Source organism: Nerophis lumbriciformis, linkage group LG36 (genome assembly GCF_033978685.3).
Source record: "Nerophis lumbriciformis linkage group LG36, RoL_Nlum_v2.1, whole genome shotgun sequence".
Lineage (NCBI taxonomy): Eukaryota > Metazoa > Chordata > Actinopteri > Syngnathiformes > Syngnathidae > Nerophis > Nerophis lumbriciformis.
In genome coordinates this window covers 7,614,857-7,637,092 of record NC_084583.2, presented here as the reverse complement: position 1 = coordinate 7,637,092, position 22,236 = coordinate 7,614,857, and the positions used below count along the sequence as shown (strand labels likewise).

The window sequence follows — 22,236 nt, the reverse complement described above, 5'->3', positions numbered from 1 at the left end:
CCACGTACACATCTGTCATCTCACATATGATACAACTTTGACTGTCAATAATGTCCCACTTACACATCCGTCATCTCTCACATATGATGCAACTTCGACTGTCAATACTGTCCCACTTACACATCTGTCATCTCACATATGATGCAACTTTGACTGTCAATAATGTCCCACTTGCACATCCGTCATCTCACATATGATGCAATTTTGACCGTAAATACTGTCCCACCTACACATCTGATGTCATCTCTCACATATGTGTAAGTGGGACGGTATTGACAGTCAACGTTTCATCAGATGTGTAAGTGGGACAGTATTGACATTCAAAGTTGCATCAAAAGTGTAATTGGGACAGTTTTGACAGTCAAAGTTGCATAAGATGTGTAAGTGGGACAGTATTGACGGTCAAAGTTGCATCAGATGTGTACGTGGGACAGTATTGACAGTCAAAGTTGCATCACATGTATAAGTGGGACAGTATTGACAGTCAAAGTTGCATCAGATGTATAAGTGGGACGGTCTGAGGTGCTAAGAATTAAAAAGGTAATATAAAAGTCTATAGGTGGTGCTAGAAACAAATAAAAATAAAATGTCCTCATGTCAAACATGTTTAATGAGCAATACGTGGAATATGAAAGTATTACAACTCTTTGATTGACATATTTTGAAGAAGACCAACCCAGTTTGTTGTCAAGTGCATGTCGTCCTTGTCGACCCTGCAGGTGGACGAGTGCAGGCATCAGCAGGTTGTTGTTGTCAATCATCCGACACTCCAGCATCAACTCACATCAAAGCCAAGTGAAAGTGTCAATATCTTTTATTAAAACTACATAGAAAATATTCATATTTCACAGTTGACAATTTTAAAGTTTCCATGTTTGAAGTGATTAGTGATCAGGAGATCAATAAGTGCTGTCAATCAGGACACTGACGTGCTCAAAGTGACATCATTCAAACAAAAGTGAAATAACAGAAATCTGGCTCGAGTGACAACATGAATCCTGCAGAGAAAGTCACATGACATCGTTTACTTGAGGTGATCACGTGATGACTGGCGCGGGTTTCACTGTTGACATATTTAAGGTGTTGAATAAATACAAGTAGAGTCTTTAAAAGAAGTAAAAGAACATTCACAGGTCAAGCCATGAGGTTGGTGACGTTCTGCAGGACGGCGCTGCTCACATTGAGGGAATGGTCCTGGGGGAAGAATTGCCGCGAGAGGAAGGACAGAAGCATCTGAAAAGGGGGAAAAAAACAAAAAACTACAATTTGCACTTTGAGGTCATTGAAATATCATTTTGATAAACACACACTTTAGTTTTTTGCAGGCTTCGCTCGTGCATAAATTCATTTTCAACAAAAAAAATTTCATTTACATTCCTCCCTTGCCACATCGCGCTCCAACACATCACTTTTTGGGGGGATGATTTATTTATTTATTTTTTTTAAAGCATATTCCACCATTTTTTATCTTACATTTAGCTTTTTCAAGCATAAAAAAAGACTAAATCAACAGACTAAAATATAGTATTGGCTAGTAGGGCAGGGTTCTTCACCTTTTTGACACCGGGGCCCAATTTTTCCACTACAGAAAGGCCAGGGGCCCACTTAAATATCAACACTGAATTAGTCACCTTACTCTTGACTTTAAACGTGCTCAATATTTATATCTGACGTACAGTATTTAGTTAGTAAATGATAAGAAAGCAATCACAAGGATTATTATCCAGGCTTAGGCCAGACTGATTACAAATAAATACTAATCAAATATACTGCAAAAGATTTTTAAAAATCAGTGCTAAAATAAATGCATTTTAATTGAATGATAATAAATAATAATGTTGTTTAAATAAACTGTCAAAATGAAAAAACAGCTTCCCTGCTTTAGTCATCATTTTTGCGCTGAAGAAACTTCTATGATTTTAGCTCCAGACTTCTTTGGTTTGTTTGAGATAGTCATTATCAATCAATCAATCAATCAATCAATCAATGTTTATATATATAGCCCTAAATAACAAGTGTCTCAAAGGGCTGCACAAGCCACAATGACATCCTCGGTTCAGAGCCCACATAAGGGCAAGGAAAAACTCACCACCCAGTGGGACGTCGATTACTGCCACAAGTGGTGAAAAAGTGTATTACAACAACAAGAGCTCATAAAAGATTACAAACAAAAATACAGTATTTATTTTGAAACCGTACAGAAAACCTGAACAATGTGCCTTAAATGGCCAATAAATCAATCTTTTTTTTTTACTACTTTATACACATTAACACATTAATTGACAATACTGATCATTTAAAAGTCGAGTTTTAGATATAATTTACAGTAAGTGCCGTTGTTTAAAAACAGAAAGTACGAGATGGGAGTCAGTGGCGCCCCCGTGTGGCAATTATTGCAATGACAGAAAAGTAAAAGTGATAGAAAATGTGGAAAAGTTTTTTTTTTTTTCTACCCCTTGTTCATGTTTATATTTTTCTTCCCTTTCATTCCATGGTAAGCTACACCAAACATCAATCAAACATTTAAATATCACAGAACGTGACGGAGCTTCCCTACTGCAAGCTCAGGACCGAGCGTGTCCTCCGATCGAGACCACAGCGGAGAAACATTTGCTTGGCGGCCCACCAGGGGGCGCTGTTATGAAGAAACACTGCACTAGGACATCAAACTGCTCAGAGCAGGCCGCATAGATTAATTCAGGATAACTTTTGTATTTTTTTTACCTTAAAGTAGTCATTTTAGAACATAAATAAGGCTAAATGAACAAACTGAAAATATCAGTATTACAGTAAAACGAGGCACTAGGAGCGTAAACCAATCAGAGCACAGTTCAGTATCGTGGTCACTGATTGGCTCCGCCTCAAAGAGGTTTATTTTGGATTTAAAGAGCGTTAAGGTGACTAAAATGTTTTGAGTGTTTAAAGGGCTCTCGATGTTAAACATTGTATTTAAGATTTAGTAAACAATTGTATTGTTGATAATAGAAGTATCTATCATTATTATTCATGATCAATAGTGTTATTGCTATTGGTATTGATCCACTTGTAGTGTAATAATGTTCATTGTCATTATTAATCTTTACTTCACTAAATGCTTCTCTGCTTTCACTTTCACTATCATATTTGCTGATGCTGTTCTTTTGTTGTTATTGATGTGTTTGTTGTCGTCATCATCATCATAATCCCCGCAATTTCCCTCTTTCCATCCCCTCCTGCTCCAGGACAAATAATATAAATCCATGTAATAAAGTCAAATAATATAAATCCATGTAATACAGTCAAATAATAATATAAATCCATGTAATAAAGTCAAATAATAATATAAATCCATGTAATAAAGTCAAATAATAATATAAATCCATGTAATAAAGTCAAATAATAATATAAATCCATGTAATAAAGTCAAATAATAATATAAATCCATGTGATAAAGTCAAATAATAATATAAATCCATGTACAAGTAATAAAGTCAAATAATAATATAAATCCATCTAATAAAGTCAAATAAAATAAATCCATGTAATAAAGTCAAATAATAATATAAATCCATGTACCGGTAATAAAGTCAAATAAATATAAATCCATGTAATAAAGTCAAATAATAATATAAATCATGTAATAAAGTCAAATAATATAAATCCATGTAATACAGTCAAATAATAATATAAATCCATGTAATAAAGTCAAATAATAATATAAATCCATGTAATAAAGTCAAATAATAATATAAATCCATGTAATAAAGTCAAATAATAATATAAATCCATGTAATAAAGTCAAATAATAATATAAATCCATGTGATAAAGTCAAATAATAATATAAATCCATGTACAAGTAATAAAGTCAAATAATAATATAAATCCATCTAATAAAGTCAAATAAAATAAATCCATGTAATAAAGTCAAATAATAATATAAATCCATGTACCGGTAATAAAGTCAAATAAATATAAATCCATGTAATAAAGTCAAATAATAATATAAATCATGTAATAAAGTCAAATAATAATATAAATCCATGTAATAAAGTCAAATAATAATATAAATCCATGTAATAATGTCAAATAATAATATAAATCCATGTAATAAAGTCAAATAATAATATAAATCCATGTGATAAAGTCAAATAATAATATAAATCCATGTACAAGTAATAAAGTCAAATAATAATATAAATCCATCTAATAAAGTCAAATAAAATAAATCCATGTAATAAAGTCAAATAATAATATAAATCCATGTAATAAAGTCAAATAATAATATAAATCATGTAATAAAGTCAAATAATAATATAAATCCATGTAATAAAGTCAAATAATAATATAAATCCATGTAATAAAGTCAAATACAAATAAGGCAACAAGAGAAGTATCTCACACTTCTCTTTAGTAAAGTCAATGTGTACAGTAGATATAGATCATCTACATCAACTATATGATTTGTCTGAGTGACTGGACAAGACAAGAAAAGGTTTTTAGGCTACAGCTAAAATATTTTATATTTAATTAAAAAAATTCCTACTTTGTGGAATTCATTTCTCGTCATCTTGCGATAATAAAACACTTATGTATTCAGTGTAGGGTTGTCCTGATACCAATATTTTGGTAGCGGTATCAAAATGTATTTCGATACTTTCCTAAATAAAGGGGACCACAAAAAATGGCATTATTGGCTTTATTGGAATAAAAAAATCTTGCAATTTAGTCCTTAAATAAAATAGTGAAAATATTAGACAACTTGTCTTTTAGTAGTAAGTAAACAAACAAAGACTTCTAATTAGTCTGCTGACGTATGCAGTAACATATTGTGTCATTTATCTACCTATTATTTTGTACACATTATGAGGGACAAACTGTAAAAATTGATTATTAATCTACTTCTTCATTTACTGTTAATATCTGCTTACTTTCTGTTTTAACATGTTCTATCTACACTTCTGTTAAAATGTAATAATCACTTATTCTTCTCTTCTTTGATACTTTACATTAGTTTTGGATGATACCACACATTTAGGTATCGACCCGATACCAAGGATCATACATTGGTCATATTCAAAGTCCTCATGTGTCCAGAGACATATTTACTGACTTTATAAACATAATATGAATAAATAAATAAAAATTTGTGATGCTAAAAAATATCGATGTAGTCATAATAGTATCGACCAGATACGCTCCTGTACTTGGTATCATTACAGTGGATGTCAGGTATAGATCCACCCATGGCGTTTGTTTACATTGTGACGCCTGTGAGCTATTGTATCCTCCTACGGTGTGCAGTGAAGCATGTTTAGCTATTCCTCGTCCTCCAGTATTAATGCTACTTGTAAGAAACTCACATTATTCGTCACCATGGAGGCCAGGATTAGTGATTTAGAAGTAGCTAAAACACTGTGGATGGACGTTACCCGCTAGCTAGCTAGCCATGTCTTAAAGCACCTCTTCCTGAGGGTGTTTCAGTGTTATAACTTCACCTTTATCTTTACACCAAAATGCGTCCATTCTCCCTTTTATGTCTACACACTGTATCTGCTTGTAAGTACTCTCTGTGTGTGCGCTGCCGAACATGCTCCTCTGCTTGTATAACCAGCAATGTCATGACATCACGCCTGTTAAAAAAAAAATGACGGACCGGTACTTTTTAGAGGCGGTATAGTACGGAATATGATTAATTAGTACCGGTATACCAATGAGTCTTCAGGACAACTTACATAAACCAGCGCTTTGTTTTTCTGGGCGTCCTGGAAGAGGTTGAAGACGACCTCCATGTCGTTCTTCTTGAGGACCAGGTAGTGGGAGTCTGCGGGGAGAGAGAGAGAGAGAGAGAGAGAGGACTTGGTCAGCAGACGCGGGTGTTGTCGTGGCAGGAAGTGGCCTACAGCGAGCGCTGATGAGGTGGTGCGCTCGCTCCCTCGTCTCCTTCTTCTCCTCCGGCGAGCGGGGGGGCGGAGCAGCCGGCGGCGGGTTCTGCGGCCACAGTCTGTCGCACATGGTGCTGATGTAGGCGGCCATCTCCGCCTCGGTGGGGTTCATCTTGTTCAAGAAGGAGTTGACTTTCCTGCGGGGGACACACGGTGGTAGTTAGAATAATTACATATAAGTTATCACACAACTCTTATGCTTAAAGGCCGTTGCTATGGTTATTATCAATTGTGCTGAAGTTGTACTTTTCTATCTGTGCAAAGACACAACTTGTGGTCTTGCTTTGCGACTTTTCTCTTGTCAGCAGTTTGTTTCCAGACCCTGCCTGCTGACAGCCGAGGACGGACATCGAGTACCTCGACGCAGATAAAACAGAGACGGGGCGAAATCACGAGTGTCAGCACATTTCCATTCTGAATAATCATGTGTTGTGTCTACTAGGGGCTGCTTGCAGCCTCAGTGATGTTAACTAGGGACCTCCCAAATAAATAGAGGAGCATGTGGGGCTGTACCTTAGAGCAGTGTTTTTCAACTTTTTTTGAGCCAAGGCACATTTTTTGCATTAAAAAAATCCGGAGGCACACCACTAGCAGAAATCATTAAAAAACGAAACTCAGTTGACGGTAAAAAGTCGTCGTCGCAATTGTTGGATATGACTTTAAACCATAACCAAGCATGCATCACTATTGCTCTTGTCTCAAAGTAGGTGTACTGTCACATCACACCCTGACTTATTTGGACTTTTTTTTGCCGTTTTCCTGTGTCTTGTCTTGCGCTCCTATTTTGGTGGCTTTTTCCTCTTTATTTGGTATTTTCCTGTTGCAGTTTCATGTCTTCCTTTGAGCGATATTCCCCACACCTGCTTTGTTTTAGCAATCAAGAATATTTCAGTTGTTTTTATCCTTCTTCGTGGGGACATTGTTGATTGTCATGTCATGTTCGGATGTACTCTGTGGACGCCGTCTTTGCTCCACAGTAAGTCTTTGCTGTCGTCCAGCATTTAGTTTTTGTTTACTTTGCAGCCAGTTCAGTTTTAGTTTCGTTCTGCATAGCCTTCCCTAAGCTTCAATGCCTTTTCTTTGTTTATTTTTGGTTTAAGCATTAGACACCTTTTTACCTGCACACTGCCTCCCGCTGTTTCCGACATCTACAAAGCAATTAGCTGCCACCTACTGATATGGAAGAGTATAACGAGTACAGACACTCAACAACACATTATTTGCGGATTATAATTATTGTTTTGCAAAAAATATTTTTAACCAAAATAGGTGAAATTAGATAATCTCCCACGGCACACCAGACTGTATCTCACGCCACACTACAGTGGTTGAAAAACACTGCCTTAGAGCATACGGGGAAACTGTAACTGAGTGCGCAGCCCAATACGTCTCTCCTCATGAGCAAAATTCAACCCTGTCTCTGCTTGATTCCTTGCTTCTTGTCTCGTGTAATAGATAGTTCGGTGTTTGAACCTGGCAGCGTCGGACCACAATGCAGTCGTCACGGAAGGTGGGAAGCGGGGACACACTCACTTCTTCAAGATGGGCATGACTGGTTTCAAAATGGCGTCAAATATGTTGATGAGAATGGAGTTCCCTGCGGAGACGACAGTGTTGGGTTAGAAGTCAGAGACAAGATCTCACAGCACACGACAATGCTATGCATCCATTTTTCTACCGCTTGTCCCTTTTGGGGTTGCTGGAGCCTATTTTAGCTACATTCGAGCGTGTAAATACGCCCTCTGGTGGCCATGATGAGCAAACACGCTCAGTCAGAGCAGAAAAAACATTGTTCCAAATATTCAAACTACAATAATGTTATTTTCACACCTTTGTTGACATTAAAAGTCACGCAGGGAGTCCAAACTGTGGCTTGCGGCTCTTTTTTTTTTTTTTTTTTTTTTTTAACGGTTCGTGGCACAATCTACAAATGCCGTCAACAAGTAAAGAAACATAAAAAAGTGGAATGAAAAGAGCAAAAAATTTGCCTTGTTGATAAGACAGAGAGACAAAAACAACAACAACAACAGAGCAACATCAGCAAATAAGATATGTACAAATATGATGATAAAAGTGATAGCAAAGAAGCAGTTAGTGAAATAAATAAAACAGAAATGACAATGAGCATTATTACACTACAAATGGAGCAATACAAATACCAATAGAAATATCACTATTGATAATGAACAATACCAATAATTTACCTCTATTATCAACAATACAGTTGTTCAAATGCAACAATACATATACGTAATGATAACTAGAGATACAAAAGAATGCAGAAAAATGGAGGGGAAGAAAGAGAAGCAACCTATATTAACCTTGTAGATTGTTATAGTAACAATAGGTTAAGCTTTGTCAGTGTGCCATGTGTTATACCCAGTTTACCCTAGGGCGGGGGTCGGCAACCCGCGGCTCTTTAGCGCCGCCCTACTGGCTCTCTGGAGCTTTTTCGAAAATGTATGAAAAAAGATGAGGGGGAAAAAATATATTTTTTGTGTTAATATGGTTTCTGTAGGAGGACAAACATGACACAAACCTCCCTAATTGTTATAAATCCCACTGTTTGTATTAAACATGCTTCACTGATTCGAGTATTTGGCGAGCGCCGTTTTGTCCCACTAATTTTGGCGGTCCTTGAACTCACCGTAGTTTGTTTACATATATAACTTTCTAGGACGCGTTTTATGCCACTTATTTTTCTGTCTCATTTTGTCCACCAAACTTTTAAGGTTGTGCATGAATGCACAAAGGTGAGTTTTGTTGATGTTATTGACTTGTGTGGAGTGCTAATCGGGCATATTTGGTCAGAGCATGACTGCAAGCTAATCGATGCTAACATGCTATTTAGGCTAGCTATATGATTGTACATATTGCATCATTATGCCTCATTTGTAGCTATATTTGAGCTCATTTAGTTTCCTTTAAGTCCTCTTAATTCAATTTATATCTCATGACACACTATCTGTATGTAATATGGCTTTTAATTTTTTTTTGCGGCTCCAGACAGATTTGTTTTTGTATTTTTGGTCCAATATGGCTCTTTCAACATTTTGGGTTGCCGACCCCTGCCCTAGGGCAACAACGTTAATATATGATTGATGAAATGTGATTATGTGCATGAATGTATATGTACATGTATGTGTATATGTATGTTTGTACAGTGAATGTATATGTACAGTATATGTATGTTTGTACAGTGAATGTATATGTACACGTATGTGTACATGTATGTTTGTACAGTGAATGTATGTGTACAATATGTACGTCTTGACTCTAATAACACGGAGATGCCATGCAGGCGGCCATTGCTCCAAAAAATAATAATGAATCAAAATCAATGTTGTGAATTATTGACCTAATTAAGCCTTCAATGACTTCGCATAAATTCCACTTTGAAATATTCTGGGGTGAAATATTGCATATTTTGCGTATAAAATACAGCTTTCTTTGGCAGAAAGGGCATAAAACTAACTAAACCAGAGCTGGGCAAATATTTTGACTCGGGGGCCACATTGAGAGAAAAAATGTGTTGGGGGGGGGGGGGTGTTGGAATAATTATGTATAAGTTAACACACAACTCTTATGCTTAAAGGCCGTTGCTATAGTTATTGTCAATTGTGCTGAAGGTTGTACTTTTTTTTACTTGTGCAAAGGCACAACTTGTAATGTTCCATCGCGAGTTGTCTCGTATCAGTAGTTTGTTTCCAGACCCTGCCTGCTGACAGCCAAGGACGGACATCGAGTACCTCGACGCAGACAAAACTGAAATAAAAAAATATGACCAATCAACGGATAGACCTGAATTTGATGGAGAGACTTAAGCGTTGAAAGGAAAAAATTAAAAAATGACCTTTTTTTCTTTCTTTTAAACATTTTTATGAGTGGGGCCCTTTTACATCCCTGAGAATTTTAGTGTCACTTAAAAAAAAACAAAAAAACACTGTCTTTGCTCAATAAATAATAATGAATTATTATGTTATGAATTAACCTATATAAGGCTCCAATTACGTCACATTAAATAATCCACTTGCAACAATATTTTTGGGTGAAATCTTGCATATTTTGTGTGTTTGCAATATAAAATAAAAGTTTTCTTTGACAGAAAGGTTATAAAACAAACTAAACAAAAAAACATGAAAAAAAAAAAGACTTACAATCGACGGATAGACCTTGATGGAGAGACTTAAGCGTTGAAAGGAAAAAATAAAAAAGTATGACCTTTTTTTTTTTTTTTTTAAACATTTTTATAAGTGGGGCCCTTTTGGATCCCTGAGAATTTTAGTACGACTTAAAAAAAAATACTGTCTTTGCTCAATAAATAATAATGAATTAAAATTGATGTTATGAATTATTAACCTATTTAAGGCTCCAATTACTTCACATTAAATAATCCACTTTCAACAATTTTTAGGGGGAAAATCTTGCATATTTTGTGTGTTTGAAGTATAAAATAAAGTTCTCTTTGACAGAAAGGTTATAAAACAAACTAAACAAAAAAAAAAAAAAAAAAGAAAAAAAAAAGACTTACATTTGACGAATAGACCTGCATTTGATGGAGACACTTAAGCGTTGAAAGGAAAAAATAAAAAAAATATGACCTTTTTTTTTAAAAACATTTTTATGAGTGGGGCCCTTTTGGATCCCTGAGAATTTTAGTGTCACTTAAAAAAAACAAAAAAAACACTGTCTTTGCTCAATAAATAATAATGAATGAATGTTATGAATTATTAACCTATTTAAGGCTCCAATTACTTCACATTAAATAATCCAATTTCAACAATATTGTTTGCAATATAAAATAAAGTATTCTTTGACAGAAAGGTTATAAATCAAACAAACCAAAAAAACATGAAAACAAAGTAAAAAACTTTTAATCGACAAATAGACCTGAAGTTGAAAGGAAAAAATAAAAAAGTATGACCTTTTTTTTTTTTTTTTAAACATTTTTATAAGTGGGGCCCTTTTGGATCCCCGGGAATTTTACTACGACTTTTTTTTTTAAATACTGTCTTTGCTCAGTAAATAATAATGAATTAAAATGAATGTTTTGAATTATTAACCTATTTAAGGCTCCAATTACTTCACATTAAATAATCCACTTTCAACAATATTTTTGGGTGAAATCTTCCATATTTTGTGTGTTAGCAATATAAAATAAAGTTTTCTTTGACAGAAAGGTTATAAAACAAACTAAACAAAAAAACATGAAAAAAAAGTAAATAACTATAATCGACAAATAGACCTGAATTTGATGGAGAGACTTAAGCATTGATAGGAAAAAAATAAAAATAAAATTATGAGTGGGGCCCTTTTGGATCCCAAGAATTTTAGTAAGACTTAAAAAAAAAAATACCGGCTTTGCTCAATAAACAATGAATTAAAATGAATGTTATGAATTATTAACCTATTTAAGGCTCCCATTACTTCACATTAAATAATCCACTTGCAACAATATTTTTGGGTGAAATCTTGCATATTTTGTGTGTTTGCAATATAAAATAAAAGTTTTCTTTGACAGAAAGGTTATAAAACAAACTACACAAAAAAAGACTTACATTTGACGGATAGACCTGCATTTGAAGGAGAGACTTAAGCGTTGAAAGGGGAAAAAAAAAAAAAAGACCTTTTTTTTTTTTTTTCTTTTAAACATTTTTACGAGTGTGGCCCTTTTGGATCCCTGAGAATTTTAGTACGACTTAAAAAAAAAAAAAACACTGTCTTTGCGCAATAAATAATAATGAATTAAAATGAATGTTATGAATTATTAAACTATTTAAGGCTCCAATTACTTCACATTAAATAATCCACTTTCAACAATTTTTAGGGGGAAAATCTTGCATATTTTGTGTGTTTGCAATATAAAATAAAGTTTTCTTTGACAGAAAGGTTATAAAACAAACTAAATAAAAAAACATGAAAAAAAAGTAATTAACTATAATCGACAAATAGACCTGAATTTGATGGAGAGACTTAAGCGTTGAAAGGAAAAAATAAAATTACCTTTTTTTTTTTTCCTTTTAAACATTTCTTTAATGAGTGGGGCCCTTTTGGATCCCCTGGAATTGTAGTGTGACTTAAACAAAACACTGTCTTTGCTCAGTAAATAATAACAAATTAAAATGAATGTTATGAATTATTAACCTATTTAAGGCTCCAATTACTTTACATTAAATAATCCACTTTCAACATTTTTAGGGGGAAAATATTGCATATTTTGTGTGTTTGTCATATAAAATAAAGTTTTCTTTGACAGAAAGGTTATAAAACAAACTAAACAAAAAAAACATTAAAATAAAAAGTAAATACCGTATTTTCCGCACTATTAGCCGCACCTAAAAACCACAAATTTACTCAAAAGCTGACAGTGCGGCTTTTAACCCGGTGCGCTTTATATATGGATTAATATTACGATTCATTTTCATAAAGTTTCGATCTCGCAACTTCGGTAAACAGCCGCCATCTTTTTTCCCGGTAGAACAGGAAGCGCTTCTTCTTCTACGCAAGCAACCGCCAAGGTAAGCACCCGCCCCCATAGAACAGGAAGCGCTTCTTCTTCTACTGTAAGCAACCACCCGCCCGCGTAGAAGAAGAAAAAGCGCGCGGATATACCGTACGTTTCATTTCCTTTGTGTGTTTACATCTGTAAAGACCACAAAATGGCTCCTACTAAGCGTCAGGGATCCGGTTCATGAAAAGACGCAATCTCTCCATCCGCACACGGATTACTATTTCACAGCAACTGATATTCCTGTGAACCGCACTGTGGATATAACGGGAGCACGTACGGTGAATATTCGCACCACAGGGAATGAGAAGTCATCCTTCACTGTGGTTCTAGCTTGCCATGCTAATGGCCAGAAACTTCCACCCATGGTGATATTCAAAAGGAAGACCTTGCCAAAAGAGACCTTTCCAGCCGGCGTCATCATAAAAGCTAACTCGAAGGGATGGATGAAGAAAAGATGAGCGAGTGGTTAAGGTAAGTTTAAGTTTACGCGAAGAGGCCGGGTGGCTTTTTTCACGCAGCTCTGTCCATGTTGATATACGTATGTTTGTGATTGCACATTTGCGTACATTTTGGGAGTGAACAGAGTTGTTAGAACGCTGGTTTTTAATAAATTATTAAAGTTTGACTGACCTATCTGACTGTTTTTTTTGACATTCCTTTAGCGCAGTTAGATGCGGCTTACCGGCTTATAGGTGGACAAAGTTTTGAAATATGCCGTTCATTGAAGGCGCGGCTTTTAACCCAGGGCGCCTTATGGTGCGGAAAATACGGTAACTATAATCGACAAATAGACCTGAATTTGATGGAGAGACTTAAGCGTTGAAAGGAAAAAAAAAAATATATATATATATATATATTAGTGGGGCCCTTTTGGATCCCCGAGAATTTTAGTGCGACTTAAAAAAAACAACACTGTCTTTGCTCAGTAAATAATAATGAATTAAAATGAATGTTATGAATTATTAACCTACACTATATTGGCAAAAGTATTTGGCCACCTGCCTTGACTCACATATGAACTGAAGTGCCATCCCATTCCTAACCCATAGGGTTCAATATGATGTGGGTCCACCTTTTGCAGCTATTACAGCTTCAGCTCTTCTGTGAAGGCTGTCCACAAGGTTGCGGAGTGTGTTTATAGCAATTTTCCACCATTCTTCTAAAAGCGCATTGGTGAGGTCACACACGGATGTTGGTGGAGAAGGCCTGGCTCTCAGTCTCCGTTCTAATTCATCCCAAAGGGGTTCTATCGGGTTCAGGTCAGGACTCTGTGCAGGCCAGTCAAGTTCATCCACACCAGACTCTGTCATCCATGTCTTTATGAACCTTGCTTTGTGCACTGGTGCACAGTCATGTTGGAAGAGGAAGGGGCCCGCTCCAAACTGTTCACACAAGGTTGGGAGCATGGAATTGTCCAAAGTGTTTTGGTATCCTGGAACATTCAAAGTTCCTTTCACTGGAACTAAGGGGCCAAGCCCAACTCCTGAAAAACAACCCTACACCATAATTCCTCCTCCACCAAATTTCACACTCGGCACAATGCAGTCCGAAATGTAGCGTTCTCCTGGCAACATCCAAACCCAGACTCGTCCATCAGATTGCCAGATGGAAAAGCGTGATTCATCACTCCAGAGAAGGCGTCTCCACTGCTCTAGAGTCCAGTGGCGACGTGCTTTACATTGGACTTGGTGATGTATGGCTTAGATACAGCTGCTCGGTCATGGAAACCCATTCCATGAAGCTCTCTGCGTACTGTACGTGGGCTAATTGGATCAACTGAGAGTGGCCCATTCTTTCACAAATGTTTGTAGAAACAGTCTCCGTGCCTAAGTGCTTGATTTTATACACCAAGTGATTTGGACACCTGATTCTCATCATTTGGATGAGTGGCCAAATACTTTTGGCAATATAATGTATTTAAGGCTCCAATTACTTCACATTAAATAATCCACTTTCAACAATATTTAGGGGGGGAAATATTGCATATTTTGTGTGTTTGACCTAAAGAAAACAGGGTTTTGAGAAAAAGGGTATACAATATAAAAAAAATGAATCGACTTGAAGTTGACCTCGAGCAGTGTTTTTCAACCTTTTTTGAGCAAAGGCACATTTTTTGCGTTGAAAAAATCCTGAGGCACACCACCAGCAGAAATCATTAAAAAAAGAAACGAAACTCAGTTGACAGTAAAAAGCCGTGACTTATTTGGAGTGTTTTGCCGTTCTCCTGTGTAGTGTTTTAGTTCTTGTCTTGCGCTCCTATTTTGGTGGCTTTTTCGCTTTTTGGGGTATTTTCCTGTAGTGGTTTCATGTCTTCCTTTGAGCGATATTTCCCACATCTACTTTGTTTTAGCAATCAAGAATATTTCAGTTTTTATCCTTTGTGGGGACATTGTTGATTGTCATGTCATGCATTGTGGACGCCGTCTTTGCTCCACAGTAAGTCTTTGCTGTCGTCCAGCATTCTGTTTTTGTTTACTTTGTAGCCAGTTCAGTTTTAGTTTCGTTCTGCATAGCCTTCCCTAAGCTTCAATGCATTTTCTTAGGGGCACTCACCTTTTGTTTATTTTTGGTTTAAGCATTAGACACCTTTTTACCTTCACGCTGCCTCCCGCTGTTTCCGAAATCTACAAAGCAATTCGCTACCTGCTGCCACCTACTGATATGGAAGAGTATTACACGGTTACTCTGCCGAGCTCTAGACAGCAACGACACAACACATCATTTTTGCAGACTATAATTACTGCTTTGCAAAAAATATTTTGAACCCAAATAGGTGAAATTAGATAACCAGTGTGCCGCGGCACAGTGGTTGAAAAACACTGCTCTAGAGATTGAAGCTTTAAATGAAAAAATATAAATTATTATTACGACAGGTACCTTTCCCGGTCCTCAGGACCAAACTTGAGCGGAGCCCTAAAGGTAAAAAAATATCTATATACTGTATTGGTTTTGAAAATGAAAAATCACCAAATGGCCCCCAGTGTGGCCCTTAGTGGAAAAAGGTTTGGACACCCCATGTTTAATTAACCCCTCGATGCCCCTTTGAAATGAGAAAAATGTTACATTTTCTACCCTAAAGCCACAAAATGGTCTCTCTCAAATGTGATAGAAGATTTCATCTCTTTTTTTTTTACAATTCAATATCCAAGACCTGTTCATGAATATAAATCAGGGCTGTCAAAAATAATGAGCGTGCGTATTTTAAATGATGTCATTTATCATGGCAACATGCAGATTGATCAGACAATTTATCCTGACCGCACACGCTCCATTACCTTGACGTTACCTGCACAGATGAGTGAGGAGACCCTTCTGCACTCTAAACTCATTTCACTTCGAATAAACCCAGACAAGACTTATGGATAAACTATTAGCAGGTTTTGATTAAATTAATCAGGGAAATCCTTTAAAAAGTTGCAACATTCAAAGAATAAAATTGCATTTGTGTCTTTTTTTTTTTCAGCTGATGCAAGCGAGTAATAACCTTTTAATCCAAATTAAAAGTGTGATTAATTTGACAATTGTTGCGTTTGGACCAGTTGTTCCTCCCAGGGAATTTAAGTTGCTGGTCACTCCCAAGTTCTTTTGATGACACATAAGCTGAGTAAGAAGGACCACCAGAAACAGAATAGGAATTTTGTAATTTATTTCCAAAGCCTTGGAAATAAACGTGAGACCAAATCCAGTACAGAAGCTTTCACTAGCGCAGCTAAAATAGTCTCCCCTAACATACGGAAAAACTTCTCTTCTATAATATTATTAGTATTTTTTTCTAAATGTAAAAGACTTCCTTGTGGTCTACATAACATGTAATGATGGTTCTTTGCTCAAAATGTTGCATAGATGATGTTTTACACATCATCTTCAAGTACGACCGGAACTCTCTAATAACTAAAGTTCCATGGGTGAATAATGTAAAGTCACTACACCGGTATGTTTTAGTGCTTTCATGGCGAGTTTACTGACAGATATAAGTAAGAACTTTACACTACTTTATGTTAGAAATGGCAACAGTGGAGGATGAATGTCCCATAACAAGAAGATAGAGAAGAAGAAGAAGATTATCGGACTACAAAGGCGGATGCGCGCAATTTTTCAGTATTTATGCAGATCCCAAAAACACATCAGCAGGTACCTGTCATGATCTGTGGTCCGGATTATGTTTTGTGTTTTCTGTTTGTTTTGGACTCCCTTAGTTCCTGTTTTGTGCACTTCTGGGTTTGTTTTGGTTACCACGAGTACTAATTGGTTACACCTGCCTCTGATTAGTGTTTGGCACTAATCAGAGAGCTATTTATCCACGTTGCTCGCCACACTCGATCTGGCTTCATTGTTTGCGAATGCGACAGTTACGTTGGCTATTCCTTCTTTCTTGGCTAATGATTCCTGTGCTAAATTTTGGCTATTTAGCTTCTCGTGCGAACGGCACGCTTTCCTTTTGTTTGTTTCCCGCATGTTGACCTGTGTATGATTTATGGATTAAATCATCTTCCGACCTCACGCTTTGTCCGGAGTTGTCCGTTTTGCATCTGGGAGGAACGATATATATATATATATATATATATACATATATATATATACACACACAAACATATATATATATATATATATATGTTATGTATATTGGGGCGGCATAGCTCGGTTGGTAGAGTGGCCGTGCCAGCAACTTGAGGGTTCCAGGTTCAATTCCCGCTTCCGCCATCCTAGTCACTGCCGTTGTGTCCTTGGGCAAGACACTTTACCCACCTGCTCCCAGTGCCACCCACACTGGTTTAAATGTAACTTAGATATTGGGTTTCACTATGTAAAGCGCTTTGAGTCACTAGAGAACAGCGCTATATAAATATAATTCACGTCACTTCCATCCATCCATCCATCCATTTTCTACCGCTTATTCCCTTTTGGGGTCGCGGGGGGAGCTGGAGCCTATCTCAGCTACAATCGGGCGGAATGCGGGGTACACCCTGGACAAGTCGCCTCCTCATCGCAGGGCTCACTTCACTTCACTTTTGCATAATATTGTGAAACAAAACGCCAGATAATATGTCTTACCTTATACACACACCATAATAATACTCCTATGTTGAAGCACAGTACAATCCATCAAGCGGTGTGGCTTCATAGCTTACCAAAGTCCTACTAAAACATTTTGATACATTTTTGAGCGCCGTGTGTAATGTTCTATATTTTCAATGGAACATAAAATGTTGGTGTTGTTTACTTGACTTATATTGCAGTCTACGATTATCTCTTATGTGTGACTGCCATCTACTGGTCACACTTATAACACCATGTACCAAATAAAATTGCTTCGAGGTCGGTAATTATTTCGTACATTAGGCACACCGGGTTATAAGGCGCACTGTCGAGTTTTTAATTTTAAGTGCGCCTTATAGTCCAAAAAATATGGTAATTAAATCTTGTGTCACCAGGCAGAATTCAAAGTGAGCTGAGGCAACCTTCATTATCGAACGAAGTTGTTCATCAGTCATTATACCTCGTAGTCCACCCGGACCACAGTCTTGGGGGCGTGCTTTAAAGGCACTGCGTTTATCGTCCTCCACGAGCTGTCGTCACGTCTGCTTTTCATCCCTTCCAACAACGTGCCGGCCCGATCACAAAATATGTGCGACTTCAGCACGCACACACACGTAAATACAATGCATACTTGGCCAACAGCGATACAGGTTACACTGACGGTGCTCGTCTAAATAACTTTAATATGCACCACACTGTGAATCCACACCAAACAAGAATGACAAACACATTTTGGGAGAACATCCGCACAGTAACACAACATAAACACAACAAAACAAATACCCAGAATCCCATGCAGCCCTAACTCTTCCCGGGCTGCAATATACACTCCCGCTACCACCAAACCCCCGCCCCCCCCCTCCCTTTCCTCCGTGCGTCGGTTGAAGTGGGCGGAGTTGGGGGGGCGGGGATGTATATTGCAGCCTGGAAGAGTTAGGGTTGCATGGGATTCTGGGTATTTGTTTTGTTGTGTTTATGTTGTGTTACTGTGCGGATGTTCTCCCAAAATGTGTTTGTCATTCTTGTTTGGTGTGGATTCACAGTGTGGCGCATATTAAAGTTATTTATACGGGCACCGTCAGTGTAACCTGTATCGCTGTTGGCCAAGTATGCATGCCAGAAGTGTCGAGTCATGAATTTGATGACTTTAGACTCGACTTGACAAAATGTAAAGAGACTTGCAACTCGACTTAGACTTTAACATCAATGACTTGTGACTTCACTTGGACTTGAGCCTTTTGACTTGACATGACTTGACATGACTTGCTACTTTCCCCAAAATCCAAAGCTTAAAAAGTTATTTGGGAGCGCTCCGTAATTTTCATTTTCTTCGTCTGTCTATCAGCGTGTTGTTCCTGTCAGCTGGTGTGCTGTCAGTACAACAGCCAATCAAATTAGATCTACGTTGTTTTCATCACGCAGCATTCATCCAATCAAATTGCAGGACAACCAATGAACAAGAGTTGTCCAACAACGTGCCAGTGAGAAACAATTATGTTAAAGTTGGTTTCGTTCGGGTATAAAAACTACGACTTGGTCAACAAAAAACGAATTGCCGTATGCAAATCACGCAGTTCGAATATTACAGACGGAGACGCAACAACTTCCAACTTCGTTCGACATTTGAAGTTGCACAAAGAAGGGTAAGTTTTGAATGTAAGATAACGTTTATTGGCTAAGTAACGTGACTTTTATTTGCTGCGTAGTTAAATCAGTGAGGCTGCAAACTCACTGCTAACGTTATAACCATAGACATCTTATAAGTAGACGCAGCATAGAGCGCTACTGCCTACTGGCGCAGACGAGGCGCGGGGCCGCCATCTTGGAGTGGTGATCCGCTCCACTCAGTGCAATTCATTTGGCAGGAGCAATGAACTGTCAGCGCATTTAATTCATCTTACCTCACTGAATACCACTGATTTTCACACGCCTTTTTGTCATACGTGTAGCTATGATAACAGACACATGTTTTATTATTCATAGTTTGCTTAACAGTAATATAATATTCTTATACGATAAGTGACCAGACGTCCGAGATCAAAACTGGGAATATAATCCCAGAGAAGGGGGAAAAAAACGGTAAACTATTTTTAAATTGAAGAAACAATATGATTAGGTTATATATACATATGTGTGTATCCTACATAAACAATGTATGAATACATTAGATATCTATATATCTTAGGGACCTATAGACTGTATCTCTGTTGCTGCAGCAGCAGAGAGTTTATTCTGTCTTGACACTTTGTATTGATATTTTCTATTACATTCTTCCCTTAAATGATAATGTTTGCAGTGATTGTTTTATATGTATTATTTTATGTAAGTCGCTTTGGATAAAAGCGTCTGCCAAATACTTAAACATATATAAACACCTGAAAGTCTTCATATCAGCTAAAACCACCAATCTGTTTCACTGGATTCAGAATAAAACCAAATTCTGTTTAACCCAACAATGTTAGTATTTGAATATTGTTACTTGAAGACTTATTCCTGGTTACAATTATACTGTTAAGAAAGTATTGTCTTATACTTTGCCTAAAATGAGAATGCATCATAATCAGTGGCGGCTGGTGAATTTTGTTCTTGGTGGGGCTGAAAGTTTGTAAAGCAAACCCCTGTAGGGGGGTCATCCTCCTCCAGAAGATTTCTTTGTGATTTTCACATACAAATATTGAAGATCTTTGATCCTTCTCAACTCTGTGGTAATATTATTTTCATAAAATACAACCAATAGTATGTTAATGTTAAATCTTACTTGTGAAAAGTAATCCCCCGATTCCTATTTTCAACAGTCCGCTCATTTGAGCAGGAAAACGCTGAACACCATCTTTGTTTTCTACCTGTCAACTGTCAATTTAGGCTGCTCGCCGGCTCCTCATCACCACTTCAAGATGGCGGCCAAATTGCTCACGTCACAGCAACCAATGCTGCGTCTACTTATAAGATGTCTATGGTTATAACGTCATTGCAAACACGGCAATATGTTGCGTCCACTGCAGTTTGCTACCTTATTCATACTTTTTGTCAAGTGATTTTTTTTTAAGCAGGGTTGCATGAGGTACCTACACATAACGCTACGTTAGTCAATGTATCACACACAGTAACGTAATGTTAGTCAATGTATCACACACAGTAACATTACGTTAGTCAATGTATCACACACAGTAACATTACGTTAGTCAATGTATCACACACAGTAACATTACGTTAGTCAATGTATCACACACAGTAACATTACGTTAGTCAATGTATCACACACAGTAAGGTAACGTTAGACGGCGGTCAGCAGCACGGCGTATTTTAGCCACCTCCAAAAAGACAAACAGTCAAATAAAGGTCAGTTAAAATGTATACTATATTAAGAATATGTGTACATATTGCATAGGGTCCTGACATCTAAAAAGTACAACTCTGTTCATTGTTATGTTCATATATTTATGTTTTTCATGTGTACGCACACATCAACACACATACAGTATGAGATGAGATCAATGAGATAAGGTAAGAACAGGATAGAAACTGCTGTGGAACTAGTTACAATGCAATATGCCATGGAAATACAATGTTAACACTTTTGTGCAAATAAGTACAGTTGCACTTGTTTTTTTCAAATGTGTTTATTCTGTAAAGGAATGAGTTACATGTTTAAAATGACTGGTTAATAGTGCTATTTTGAAGTGCAATGTCAGCACTATCTTTTTCCCTGCAATTTCAAATGCACTTGTTTTAATAAATAAATACAGCGTTTTAAAAGCATACACAATCTGTGTAAATATATTAGTCTGTGGGTAAAAGGACTTGAAATGACTCGAAACTCAAAGTGCAGGACTTGGGACTTGACTTGAGACTTTCCAGTCTTGACTTTGGACTTGACTCGGACTTGCCCTGTCTTGACTCGGGACTTGAGGGTAAAGACTTGAGACTTACTTGTGACTTGCAAAGCAATGACTTGGTCCCACCTCTGATGCATGCATTCACGTGTGTGTGTGCGCTGCAGCCGCACATATGTGACTGGGCCAGCACTCGTTGGACTGGATGAAAAGCGGATGTGACGATTTTCGGGAGGAGCACTGAAATTTGGGAGTCTCCCGGGAGGGTTGGCAAGTATGAGAATTAGCGGTGAATGCGGTGTTACCGCGACACCGCCGCTGTATATAATCGGCGGGCCAGCTCTAGTGTTAATTTGATATCGCCTCAAGGGCCAAGTGAAATTACACGGCGGGCCAAATCTGGCCCGCGGGCCAGAGTTTGACACCCATGCTTTAGACCAGGGGTCGGCAACCTTTACCAGTCAAAGAGCCATTTTGACCAGTTTCACAAATTAAAGAAAACAATGGGAGCCACAAAAATATTTTAAAATTTAAAATGAAATGACACTGCATACAAAGTTTTTTTTTGCTTTGTGCTATGTATAAACCAAGGGTCGGCAAGTATGCAGCTGAGCCGCATCAGAGTGATCAAAGAGCCGCATGCCGCTCTGGAGCCGCGGGTTGCCGACCCCTGCTCTAGACCAGGGGTGCTCATTACGTCGATCGCGAGTTATCAGTCGATCGCGGAGGGTGTGTCAGTCGATCACCAGCCAGGCATTAAAAAAATAGTCCTAAAAATGAGCGATCATAAATCTTCACTATGACGTCACTTTCGTCACTTGATTGACATTCACGGCACCCGAGGGTCTTCTGAGATGACGCTGGCTGCTGCCAGCTCAATAAAATTACCGACTGGAAGGCGAGAAACACTTTATTTCAACAGACTCTGGCGCC

General features: G+C 37.3%; 1 protein-coding gene across 3 annotated transcripts in view; it reads right to left on the bottom strand.

Annotated features, from left to right (window-relative positions):
• Window positions 1–796: 796 nt before the first annotated feature.
• LOC133577032 (uncharacterized) overlaps window positions 797–22,236 on the bottom strand; it is a 120,012-nt gene continuing 98,572 nt past the window's right edge. For 2 of the 3 annotated variants that reach the window (XM_061930522.2, XM_061930523.2), the window contains 4 exons: window positions 7,456–7,519; window positions 5,881–6,059; window positions 5,713–5,801; window positions 797–1,233 (listed from right to left, as the gene is read on the bottom strand). In XM_061930522.2, coding sequence (XP_061786506.1) covers window positions 1,135–1,233; window positions 5,713–5,801; window positions 5,881–6,059; window positions 7,456–7,519 — 431 coding nt within the window. In that variant the 3' untranslated portion in view covers window positions 797–1,134. The remainder of the gene's footprint in view (window positions 1,234–5,712; window positions 5,802–5,880; window positions 6,060–7,455; window positions 7,520–22,236) is intronic. The other variant, XM_061930524.2, reaches the window with a different exon arrangement.